Source organism: Macaca nemestrina, chromosome 4 (assembly GCF_043159975.1).
Source record: "Macaca nemestrina isolate mMacNem1 chromosome 4, mMacNem.hap1, whole genome shotgun sequence".
Lineage (NCBI taxonomy): Eukaryota > Metazoa > Chordata > Mammalia > Primates > Cercopithecidae > Macaca > Macaca nemestrina.
The window spans coordinates 108727624-108741075 of NC_092128.1; the positions used below are offsets into that span (position 1 = coordinate 108727624).

General features: G+C 38.8%; 1 protein-coding gene across 2 annotated transcripts in view; it reads left to right on the forward strand.

Moving 5' to 3' along the window:
* Positions 1-13452, forward strand: part of LOC105497772 (STARD3 N-terminal like) — a 53555-nt gene that overhangs the window by 39327 nt on the left and 776 nt on the right. For both annotated transcript variants that reach the window (XM_011769116.2, XM_011769118.2), the window contains exons 5-8: positions 868-921; positions 1036-1153; positions 3420-3515; positions 12614-12686. In XM_011769116.2, coding sequence (XP_011767418.1) covers positions 868-921; positions 1036-1153; positions 3420-3515; positions 12614-12669 — 324 coding nt within the window. In that variant the 3' untranslated portion in view covers positions 12670-12686. The remainder of the gene's footprint in view (positions 1-867; positions 922-1035; positions 1154-3419; positions 3516-12613; positions 12687-13452) is intronic.

Here is a 13452-nt window from a genome sequence, read left to right on the forward strand (position 1 = left end):
TATTTGTCAGACCATCCCTCTCAATGTTTGTTTTAGAAAAGTGTTTGACATGTATATTCAGTGAGAGCTGTAAGACAGTATCTTCAATATCTGCTTTCAGATTATCTGAAGAATAAGTCTAATTTAGCAAATCATTTTATTGCTTCTGATTCTTGCTTTAAAAAACATTTGCAGAGAAGAGTCCAGAAGCTGGAAGGAGGAGAAGTCAGCTGGTATCTAAAGAGCACTTAGTGTGAGCCTGTAAAGTTAATTAGTGTCAGAATATGAAATGCTAAACTGCCTCCTCTCCCAAGCAGCTTACAATGTGTGTGTGTGTGTGTGTGTGTGTGTGTGTGTGTGTGTGTCTGCAACTTTGATAATACTTACTGAGCAAGATACTTGGTGTTCCCTGTCCTCCCTTCTGTCGATCAAGCTATTATTGGTATTCATTTTGGTCAGGTTTCACCATGCTAAAAATATTAGTTGACGGAGACAGTGACAAGGCTCAGGTATTACGGTATCTCTGGACTTCACAACCCCTGACGAAAGCCCTACCTATGCACTTTACCGGTCTGTTCATGTGCTTGAGAGGCTGTGGAATTGTACCTTCTGGTAGATAAATCTTAGTTACCTAGCACACCAGCCTGCTGACATGTGGGAGGAGAAACCACATGCAGTCATTTAGGGATCGTGTCACATATAGAAGCCCGTTTTGCTGCAGTGTGGGTCTAGGGGATAGAGACTGAGTGATATGGGAAGGAGCCAGGCTAGGCACAGGTTTTTCAGGCATTGCCTGCTCCTAGCTCAGATGGGTCTCTTGTGAAGAGGGAGGTACCTTCACAGTGTGAGATGCCTAATGTGAACAGTGCTGGATTATGTGTCTTGCAGTTGACAACGGCAGTGACCAGTGCCTTTTTACTAGCAAAAGTGATCCTTTCAAAGGTATGGCCTACCACTGTTTCTGTACAGTTACCGTCTTCAGTGATGAAGCCTCGTTGTCCAGTGTGAGTTTGTGGTAACTGCATTTCCCTTTCCTGGTCCTATCTTTTCTTCCAGCTTTTCTCTCAAGGGGCTTTTGGCTATGTGCTGCCCATCATTTCATTCATCCTTGCCTGGATTGAGACATGGTTCCTGGATTTCAAAGTGTTACCTCAAGAAGCAGAAGAAGAAAACAGTAAGTTCCTCTCAGAGTCAGCCTCCTGAGACGGGCTGGGTACCAAGCTGGGAGGAAGAGATATGGTGTCTTGGTGTGAATCGGGCTGCAAATGGGTAGAGTTAGGAAGTGGTGGGGTCTCCATTCTTTAGTGGCTACAGCAGAAATCGAGAGAAAGGTTGGGTGGATGAAAGGGTAAATAATAGAAAGCAGCTCCTCTCTCCAGCTATTGAGCCAGGCTTTCCCTGGAAGAAAATGTGAACACTGGTGTAAAGAGCATTCAAGCAATAACAAAAAATAGCCTGCACTTCTTTCTCCCCAGACAGCTTGTTCTTTTCTCCCTGTTAGCAATAGGCAGGACACAAAGCATTTTTTTTGCATATGAACAGAACTGTGCTGTTTAGGGGCAGAGAAAATAAAACCAATTTTAAGTGAGTAGAAGCAACTATTCTAAATACAAGCCAGTGATTCTCCAAAGTCTCCCATTGTGATCCATACAGCAGTTGGTGGCTTCAGATGGGCCACAGTTAGAACAGTTAAATGCCTAGGGCTGAGGACCATTGGTGGGTTTAGGATGAAGATTATTCACAGGAGGATGACAGCAATGCAGAACGAAGCTCAGCCTTTCAACGTCCTCTGAGTAGCTGAGTCATAGCTAACAGGGGGTACTCATGAGTCCTGCCAAAGCTGCTATAATCTCATCATGGCTTTGAGTATCCCAGAATATTCACTAGGAAGGCCAAATGATTGATTAAGCTTTATGGTCAATTACCAAGCTGGAATTCTTCTCCACATAATGTCCTTAATGGAAGCCCACCTGCCCCACCCACCCATCTTAAGGATGAAACAATCAAAGCTCGTTCCAGACACCCATGCAGTTTCAAGACATGCTGTTTTTACGCCTCTGCCAGTCATCTGGCTCAATTTGCCTTGCCTCATAGGAAAAAAAAGTATCTTATAGAAAGGTAAGCATGATTATAACTTCAAAAAGCAGCAGGATGCAAAATAATCTTGCAAGTGATTTTACTTTGGAAAATCTCATTTACATAGAAGAAATATGTAAGAAAAGAATTACAATTCAAGAGTAGATTTTTAAAACCCATTAATCAGACTGAGGTGTACCTTCTATCCTGTGCCCTCTATTCCTTTGTGAAAGTGTATTGTGGAGAGGTTATGAGTAAAGCTAATTAAAGTCTTTTATAATTGTATATAAATACGAAACTGAACTTTATTGAAAACCTATCAACTATAACTATGACTGAGGCTTGAATGGTTATGGGATTAAACCACATTCAAAGTGGCTAATAAAGCAGAACACACAATTAATGAAAATTTTTAAAATATTTTCATTGTCAGTAGCATGTATGACACACATACCTGGCATCTACTATTTGGCCTGGTGCTTCCTCCTACTCTATCCTAAGGTTAACTCAGCTTTCAGTCAAAAGAACTTAAGTGTTGATGGCCTTGCATGTGTTAGTGTTCCTCAGCTGTCCACGTCCTGCTTTCTTACCTTTTCTTTGTTTTTTTAAGACATCTTTTTTCTTTTGAAACCTTCTTGTTGCATAAATATTTCCTCGTTTGTCATCTTAATTGTTCTTTATATATTTATAAAAGGCCATCCCTGTATTGCACTTTACATCTGGCATCTCTCTAACGAGACATAGCCAGCAGACCATTTGTAGGAGCTGACTGTCTTTTTTATTTTACTTTGCGTTTTGGTTTTGAAATTGGGCTTTTTTTGTAGGAAGGCAGGTATTCACAAGGGAAAGATGTAAATACTCAGTTATTTATTCTGAGACAGGGTCTCACTTTGTGAAGTGCAGTGGCACAATCATGGCTCACTGCAGCCTCGACTTACGGGGCTCAAGCAATCCTCCCACCTCAGCCTCCCCAGTAGCTGGGACTACAGGCATGCGCTACCACACTCGGCTAATTTTTAAATGTTTTGTAGAGACAGGGTCTTGCTATGTTGCCCAGGCTGGTCTCAAACTCCTGGGCTCAAGCGATCCTCCATTCTTGGCCTCCCAGAATGCTGTAATGACAGGTGTGAGGCACCATGCTCAGCCCCATGAGGCACTTATTTAAACTGCTTAGTTATCTGTCCTTACAGTATTGTTTGTCATTTGTTAATGAAACTTATTGTTTGGTTGAAAAATTTTTAAAGTACCTCTTTTTCTAAAGGTATTTCATTGTAATAATAATACCATTTTATTTTACTTAATCTTGCCAAAAAGCTACCAGAAAGGTGACCTCATTCCCAACATCTGAATTTCTTCTCTTCCAGGACTCCTGATAGTTCAGGATGCTTCAGAGAGGGCAGCACTTATACCTGGTGGTCTTTCTGATGGTCAGTTTTATTCCCCTCCTGAATCTGAAGCAGGTAAAAAACTTCATTATTATTTGTGCTTGTTTCTCTCATTCAAAAGCTCTGCTCTTCCTCCCTCTCCCTAACCCCTCTATTTCTCAATATACTTAGCTAACATTTAACATGCCAGGCATTAGGGATATGAAAATAGGTGAGACACAGTCTCACATGAGACCAGTGGTAAGACACAGAATTGTAAAAATAAATGTCATGGAGGAGTGATTAGACATCGTGGTTTGTGATATGTATCTTAGAAGACACACAGACAAGGGGAAGGGTCTCAGTGCTCTCATTATTCCAGTTCATCACCAAACCAACCTCCCTCTTGGACTCCCATGTCTGAGAATGGCAGCACTGTCCACCCAGTTGCCCAGATCAAACACCAGAGCCTCACTGTTGGCTCCACCCCGTTCTTATGGCTCACCTCTCATAATTCACAAAACTGTTTCCATCCTCTCTCCCTCATTTCTACCTCCATTTTCTCGTTCAAATCCTGCCACTTCTTATCAGCTCCAGCCTCATTTCAGCATTACTTTCTGCAGTTTCTGCAACAGCCTTTGTCTCCCTGCCTCTGGTTTTGTCTTTGCTAACCAGCAACCAGAGTGCTCTGTTAAAAATAATAATTACACTCAACAACAAAAATAAACAACCTGATTAAAAAAATATGCAAAGGTTTTGATAGACATTTCTCCAAAGAAGATATACAAATGGCCAATAAGCACATAAAAGATACTTAACATCACTAATCATTAGGAAAATGCAAATCAGAACCACAGCAAGATACCGCTTCATACACATTAGGATGACTATTACAGAAAGCAAAACCAAACAAAAAGGCAGAAAATAAATATTCGTGAGGATATGAAGAAATTGGACCCCTTGTGCATTATGGGTGAGAATGTAAAATGACATAGCCCCAGTAGAAAACAGTATGGTGTTTCCATAAAAGATTAAACATAGAGTTACCATATGATTCAACAGTTCTACCCCTGGGTATGTACCCAAAGGAAATGAAAGCAGAGACTACAGCAGATATGTGTATACCCATGCTCATAGCAGCATTATTCACAGTAGCTAAATGGTGGAAACAACTCAGACAGCTGTCAGCAGATGAATGGATAAACAACATGTTTGTATGTCCAATGGAATATTATTCTGCATTAAAAAGTAATGGAAAGTTGGGCACAGTGGCTCATGCCTATAATCCCAGCACTTTGGGAGACCGAGCTAGGAGGATTGCTTGAGCCCAGGAGCTCAAGACCAACCTGGGCAACATAGTGAGACCTTGTCTCTACTAAAAAAGAAAAAAAAGAATTCTGACACATGCTATAACATGTATGAACTCTGAACACACTATGCTAAGTAAAATAAGCCAGACACAAAAGGGCTGTCATATGATTTCACTAGATGAGACACCTAGAGAAGTCAAATTCTCAGAATGGGATTGCCATTCTGAAGGTGGATGTTGGTGATGGCTGCACAACAGCGTAGATGAACTTAATGCACTGGACAGCACGCTTAAAAATGGTTAAAGTGGTAAATTTTATGTTAAATATATTTTTCTTTGGTAAACACTATTTTTAAAACTGCTAACACTTTTTTAAGTTGTCAGGTGCTGTTCTAAGCTTTATTAATATTCACTCATTTATTCCTCCCTTGTCTGCTTATCTTCTGAGATACAGATCACAAACCATAGTGTCTAATCCATTACATTCATTTTTACAACTCTGTGTCTTACCACTGTTCTCTTGTAAGATTGTGTCTAACCTATTTTCATATTTTTAATGCCTAGCATATTAGATGTTTGCTAAGTGGCTCCACTCTGTGATGTAAAACTCATATTATCCCTAATGTAGAGATGAGCAAATGAGGCACAGAGAATTGAAGAAATTTGCCCAACATCACACTAATAATAAGTGGTGTAGCTGGGATTTAATCTGGGGTCCAGTCCTAGAGTTCATGCTTATAACTGCTAGAGCATATTAGCCTCTTGGTGTTTATGAAAATATAGACTTGGTCATGCTAGTCCTCTGCTCAAAAGCCCTTCCGTAGCATAAAGGATCAAGAAATCAGTAGATCTTAGCCTGGCTGGAAGTGCCCCTGGGGGCACTGTCACCAGTTGTCTAGTTTCTCACCTTGCGACTGCCTTCTCGTGTGCTGTTCATAGCTCTTGTGAAAATGCTGTGCTCCAGAGCCCTCCAGCCATTGTCCACCTTGCTGTTTCCATTCTGAACATGATCTCCTCTGCAATCTTAGTGTCTGCTCACATGTTCCCAGGTTCTTCCCAGCCATGCCTACCCTTCCTGTCTCTCCCAGCAGTCTTAGAACATCCTCGGCATGTTCTTTGGAACCTCTTCCACAGCCCTGTCATCCTGTGTTGTCTGCACTGCCTTCAGCGCTGACCTGGTCTGTTTCTACTGCTGGGTTGTAAACTCAATTTAGGGACTACATTATTTTATCCCCTACATTAGGCCTAGTTAATATTTTCACACACACACACACACACACACACACACACACACACACACACACACACAGAGTGATAAAACAGATTCCAGACAGACAGAGCCGTGAATGATTGAAGGTGCAGCAGTGTGAAATATCAGTGTGCTGGAGGAACTCCAAGTAACTTGAGATTCCGGACTATTGGTGTTGGATCTGAAAGCAGCGTACCACACAGAAACATGGAGCCAGATGAGACACAGATATGGATTAGTAGAAAATCTGTTTCTATAACAGTAAGAACTAGAATTAAGTATTAAATTCTTTATTACCTCATAAGGATTATTTCATTGAGAAGTTTTGTGTCATAGGACTTTACTCTTTGAAAAAAGGAAATTCATATTAGAGTTCATGCATCTCTACTTCTTTTTCTAAGACTAATACAGGTTCCCAGTACTAATGTATTTTCTTAACTAGAGTTCAGAACATAGAACAGTAGTGACATGAGGAACACCACCTCAAGCAAGCCTCATCAAGCTTTCTAGTTCTGGGATCCATCCGCATTTCACCTTTATCATTTACCACCACCTAGTGGTATCCTGGAGCATTACCCTTTCCTTGAGTTAGGAAGGTAAACAGGAACAAAATATTTTCTTGGTGTTCCACTGTGTAGCTGCTTTGGTTGACAAAAGACAGGTTACTAATGGGCAGAGAAGGAGGGGTCAGAGTGGACTACCTTATTTTATTTGCATTGTCTGAATGTTCAATTTAGGAAAGAATTAAAAATGAAAACTCTTACTGGAATTAATATGCCTAGGAAAAAAAAAAGACTACTCTAGAGCAAAGCTTTTCCATTATGCCAATAGCTAAAAATTCAAGCCTTTCGGTAGCTGATGTTCTAAGCTGCTGTTGCCCTGCTACAGTGCTGACTTCCCTGGTACACACGAGGGCGTCTGAAAAAGGCCTGACGTGCCTTTTTGTTGTCTTTTTTTTTCTCCACCACCTAATACAGTATCTGGCTTATATTAGACTTATAACTGTTGAAGAAAGGGATGAAAAGAAAAGGGAAAGAAATAGGAGGCACCATAAACAAAAATGTTAGCAGTTTTCCTTGTGAAGGAACAGCCTGAATTTTAGTGTCACAGTTTATTAGATACACTTGTAAAGGATATAAAAATAGTTTGTTTGCAGGCTTGCTTATTGATCAGACCACATCCTGCATCCCTGTGTATTAAGTGGAAAGACCGAGGAAGCATGATCCTCTATCAGATGACTGGGTTGAAATTATGTGTGGTCAGAGAGCTTAAATGAACCAGTTGTGAAGCTGAAGAAAGGGTAATTCTTCACCTCCTAGACCATGGAAAGACTAACTTAAAATGAGGAATTGCTCAATTGCATCATATAGCCTGTCCTGTGCAAGTCTAGATAAGGCATTCATTACAGTTCTAAGTTGCCACCTCCCCAGAGTAGCCATGCATCCTGGATTGCCTGCAGCAGCCCTGCCTTCTTCTGGTTGCCGCATGTAGTTATTATTAGAAACCCTGTATCTCTCAGCAGTGTTCTTGTTTAGATGATGATTTCTATGATCACCCTATGTGTAGTGAATAGATTTGAAACACAGTTTTTTCCACCTTTTAATTAAAATTTTGAAAATTACTGAAAAATCATTACCAGGGATACTGAATAATATTCACTTTTTTAAAAAGCTTGATTGAGGTGTAATTTGCATATAATAAAATTCATCCATTGTAAATGTATAATTGCATGATTTTTAGTAAAGTTATACATTTTTAACCAATATTACAATGTAATTTTGGAAAGGTTTCATCACTTGAAAAACTTCTTCCATACTTATTTGCAGTTAATCCCCACTTCTACCTCTGATCCTAAGTAACCACTCATCTTCTTTGTATCTTGACAAATTTACCTTTCCTGGGCATTTAATGTAAATGTAGTGATATGATACATGGTTTTGTTGCATCCAGCCTCTTTTGCTTAGCATAAGGTTTGAGGACCAACCATGTTGTAGCATGTATCAGTGTTTTGCTCCTTTTTATGGCTGGATATTATTCCATTTTATGGATATACAACATTTTGTCTATATCCACAAGTTGATGGACATTTAGATTGTTTCCACCTTTTGGTTATCATAAGTAATCCAGCTATGAACATTCACATACATGTCTGTGTGGATGTTTGTTTTTATTATTCTTGAACAGATTTCTAAGAGAAGATTTGCTGTGTCATATGGCAAGTTTAACTTTTTTTAAAATTGTGAAACTGTTCTTGATCTTGGCTGTTTTATTTTACATTCCCTCCAACAATGTACAGTAGTCCCTTCTTATCCACAGTTTCACTTACCTGAGGTCAACTGAGGTCTGAAAATATTAAATGGAAAATTCCAGAAATAAACAGTCCGTGAGTTTTTAATTGTGTGCCGTTCTGAGTAGCATGATGAAATCCCACACTCTCCTGCTTCGTCCTGCCTGGAATGTGAATCATCCCTCTGTCCAGATCCATACTGTGTGCACTGCCCACCTGGTAGTCACTTAGGAGCCATTCAGGTTATCAGATCGACCATCCCAGTATCACAGTGCTTGTGTTCAAGTAATCCTTATTTCACTTAACAATGGCAAAGTAGTACTTCTGGCAATTCATATATGCCAAAGAGAAACCATAAAGTGCTTCCTTTAAGTGAAAAAGGGACAGTTCTCACCTTAATAAGAAAAGAAAAAAAATTCACATGCTGAACTTTGTCACGTTTGTCATACAGTAAACTTTTTCATAGTTATGTATGTATAAGAAAAAACAATATTGATAGGATACAGTACTGTCTGCGGTTTCCGGCATCCAGGGATAAGGGGGATTACTGTATATGCATTTCCGTTTCTCCATATATTCACCAATGCTTAGTATTGGGTCTTTTTCATTATAGCTAGGCTAGCAGGTTTAAGATGGTATCTCATTGTGGTTTTAATTTCTATGTCTGTAGTGATACTATTTTTCATGTTTCTATTATATGTAATTCATAAGTCTTATTTGGAGAAAAATCTATCTCATGTCTTTTGCCATATCTTTAATTGTGTTGTCTTTTTATTATTGAGTTGTAAGAATTTTTTATACATTCTAGATAGAAGTGCTTTCATATATGATTTGCAAATCTTTTTCCCAGTCTATTGTTTGTCTTTTCATTGCTTCACAGAATCTTTTGAAGCACAAGTTTTAAATTTCGATTAAGTGTAGTTTATGAATTTGTTCTCTTATGGATAATGTATTTGTTGTGGTCATATCTAAAAAACTCTTTACCTTAACTCTATGACATGAAAATTTTCTCCTACATTTTCTTCTAAAAGGTTTTATAGTTTTACATCTTTCAATTAAGATTACAATACATTTGAATTAATTTTTAAATATGGAGGAGGTAAGGGATTATCATTCTCTTGCTTTTGGATATTCAGTTGAACAGCACCAGTTCTTGAAATGACAGCCTTTCCCCATTGAACTGATTTGACACATTTGCTAAAATCAGTTTACTATAAACTGATTTTGTGCCAAACCAATTTTTATTTTTTTAATTCTGCTTTCTTAAGGTGAATACTTATATGATTGATTTGATACTTTTTTTTTCTTTTCTTATATAGCCATTTAAAGCCATAAATTTTCCTCTAGGAATTGCTTTAGTGACATCACATGAATTTTGATATGTTGTGTTTTCATTTGAATGCGTTCCCTGGCTTTCAGCAGGTTGACATGGATGTATCTGCATGTGGATCTCTTTGTATATATCCTAATCTGTGTTTATTCTCCTTATAAAATATGTGGATTAATATTTCTCAGCCAGTTTGAGAAATTTGAACCATTAAGTCTTCAAACTTTTTCTGACTTTTTCCTCCTTCTGGGATTCCCATTACATGGTTGATTGATATGCTTGATGTCTCTGAGCGCTTCAACCTTTCTTCAGTCTTTTTCTCTCACTCAGAGATAGTTTGTTTTGACTGTCATTTTTTCCTGGGAATGGTTACACTTTCTTGATTCTTTGCCTATCTTGTATTTTTTGATGAAAAGTATTTTGCTGAAAATAAAGTAACTCTAGGTTCTGACTTTTTTCCTAAAAGGTTACTGTTATTGCTCTTTATTAGTTTAGTAAATTGTCTGTGCTAAATCTGTGAAATCTGTACACCCTGGGATGTGTGGCTACTTCTTGTTTTATTGTCCATTAATTAATTCTTGCCTGTATTTTTAAGCCTAGCTTCCTAGGAGTTACCCGTGTCTAGAGCTTACTGATTAGGCAGAGCCTAGCTTGTGATTACACAGAGGATTGCACTGAAACACCTGGATTAAGGCTTCCATCCTCTGCCAGGTAGAAATGTACATAGGTTGGATAGCACCTTCAGAGTTCAGGCCATTTTCAAGTCCTCCCCAGCTTTTACTTTCTGCTAAGTCCTTTCCTGCTCTGTCTGCATATGCTTAGAGCTCAGGCTAATTGGCTGGCTTGGGCTCTCTTGGGTCTCCTCTGTGCAGGGAGACAACCCCAGCTGGGCATACGCTTGTCCCAGTGGTGACCACAACTCAGGCTCCCAGGGTAGTTGGCCCTTTCTGTTCACTTGCCTCTGAATTTGTCACTTCATTGTCAGTGTCACTGGGCATGAGCATGGCTCCCCACTCCAAATTAAGTGATCTCCCTTCAACTGAGTAGCTTTGCTGCCAGTCCCCATGGCCTGCCCCACCCTGGCAGAACCTCCATGGCCATTGAGCTGGGTATTGGGAGGTTGGAGAAGAACAGGAGCAGCTCCAGGCAAGACACGACTGCTATTCTCTGAATTCTGCAGTGTTTCAAACATAAACATTTCTCCAGTTGTCGTATGCTTTTGGTTATTTCTCCAGTGGTGAGATGGCTAGTTTTGCCCATTTTGCCACATTTTGGGGGTGCTTTTCAGGGAGAGGATTTATTGACTTCTTCACTTGGCTGTAGCCAGAAGTCCCTTTAAAAATATGTAAAGAAGACATATTGTTATGTTTTAATTCAGGGTTTAGCTTTATTTAGGACTCCCAAACAATTCCAAGACATGGCAACTCATTGTGGTTTCAGTGCCGCTGGCCTGGCAGGTTGAAGTGAGCCTGGGAACAGGAAGATCTGGTGTGACCATCTTCCTCAGCCTCCTTCCACAGTGAGGACAGGCAGTTCACCACCTCTTGTCTCTACGATGGACAGCATGTTAATAGGCTAGAAAGTAAAGCCTTCAACATTTAAGTCTTTACCTATTCATTTTACTACAAATTCAGCCTAACCATGTGACATTTATGAGGTTAAAATGTTCTCTTTAGATTATCAGGCATTCTTTCCCTATACCAAATTTGTTATTGGCTATAATTCAGGTAGACATTCTTTTAAGGAAAAAAGAATGTCCTTTATAAAGTATGTTATCTAACAAGATTCAGGTGCAGTTGAGAGAGGCTGCGGCTTTTACATGTGAATTGGTGGCATCTCTCACCTACTACTTTGGTCTTCTCTCAGGGCCCCCTCCCCTTTTTTAAATTCCCCTTCCCCGAGTATGAAAGTCATGCATTTAAAAAGTGGAAAGAACAAAAATTAGAAATCACGTATCCTTCAAACTATTTGGTAACATCAGTGTTGACAGTTTAATTTCCTTCTTGGTGGGTGGGTGGGGGTGTGTGTGTGTGTGTGTGTGTGTGTGTGTGTGTGTGTGTGTTTAATATCACATCATTGTGCCCATGCTGCCTATATTATTCATATTCTGCTTTTTAAAAATATAATTTAAAAATAATAAAGACAATTCAGGTTTATTGTAGAAATGTTGAAATATCCAGAAAAATATATAAAAGTTACACGGTTATTTTCTTCTACTCTTTCTCATTTGCACACATATATTTGGTTTTTAATTTTATCAGATGTGATCTCATGGCATATAAAGTTTTATTTGCTATACATTTGCTTTTACCTTACAGCATATGCATTTTTCATGTTATAAATTCTATATAACCGTAATTTTAAGTGGATGCAAGATATTTTATGGAACTATGGTATTAACCTTTCTTCTATTATCAGACACTTAGGTTTCTTTTCTAATTTTTAGAGAGAAAATCTACATGATGAATAATAAGCATTATTTCCTCAGGGATAGGTCTGTCCTAAGGAAAGAATTCCAGAGTGAAATGACCAGGTCAAATCTAGGAATATCCTGAAGCTTATGAGACATTGATCCAGAAGGTCCAGACGGTGGTCACTGCCACAGTGCTCTCTCACTGCTCTCTCACTCATCTGCCACAGCTATTGTTAGAAACACTTAGATTCGATTATTTGTACCAAGCTCAACATTTTTGCGTGTAAAAAATATATACAAGCTCATCAGCAAAGAGGTGGAGGAAGAATAGTGATTGATAATAATTATTGGTCTGCATGAATGTTCTTAGTACATAAGTGAAATCCATTTTGACAGATTAGTGTAAGTGGTAGATTATTGTTTAAAAGTTTTCATCTTACAAGAAATAAACTAAAACTTTCAAATAGCAGTTAACCTAAAATCTCTTGAGGATTAAACATGTTTAATGTTTTTGTGTGTATATGTTATAATTTTAAACATTTATTTAAAATAGTTTGTTAATATAATGGAATGAAATACTTTTTCTTCTTCCCTTTTTCCGCCATGTAGGATCTGAAGAAGCTGAAGAAAAACAGGACAGCGAGAAACCACTTTTAGAACTATGAGTACTACTTTTGTTAAAGTAAGTGTTTGAAATGAAACCGTAACAACAAAGTAGTTAAGTATGGAGATTTCCTTTGAGTAGAGTCCAAGTAGAATTCAAAGAATAAGAGTTTAAGTATAGCCAGATTTGGCTTACTTGCATGAATTTATCAGTCACATTTTATTAATATCAAGTGTCTTAACATTTTTTGTATAGGTATACATTTGTACGGTTTGAAAAATCCCTCAGATTTCTAAATTTCTAAAGAATACAGATGAATTTATGTTAGTTTACTTAGCCAGAATGTCTACATGCCAGTCACATGTCATTGTTTTAATGATAAGTATGAACCTGTGTTAGAAGGGCAGCAGTCCTGTGAGATGTGAGTGCTGTTATCACCTCCATTTTACATTTGAAGCAGCAGAGACATAGAATGGGTCACTTATCCAAGGTTGCACAGCTAGACATGGCAGCACCGGGCTCAGGCCCACACTGTCTGGTACCAGGTCCACTGCAGCCCCTCACTGGGATATTTCTCAAGGATTTTGGAGCCTCTGAGATGAAAGCTGCTGTACATCCAAAGCAGTCATGCTTAATGGGCTCCAAAGTGGAACACATTGTTAAATCCCTTTAAGCCATCAAATAAAATCATTTCAACCTCATAAATAGAAGGCAATTGGAGTACATTGTAGTAGCAGCAAATCTGCCTGACGGTTTAACAATAGAAGGAAAAAGCTCCCGGATTGTGAGTCATTGGGAAACCGGGACAGAGGGTGACTGGGTGGGAGAGGCAGCCAAGGTCATG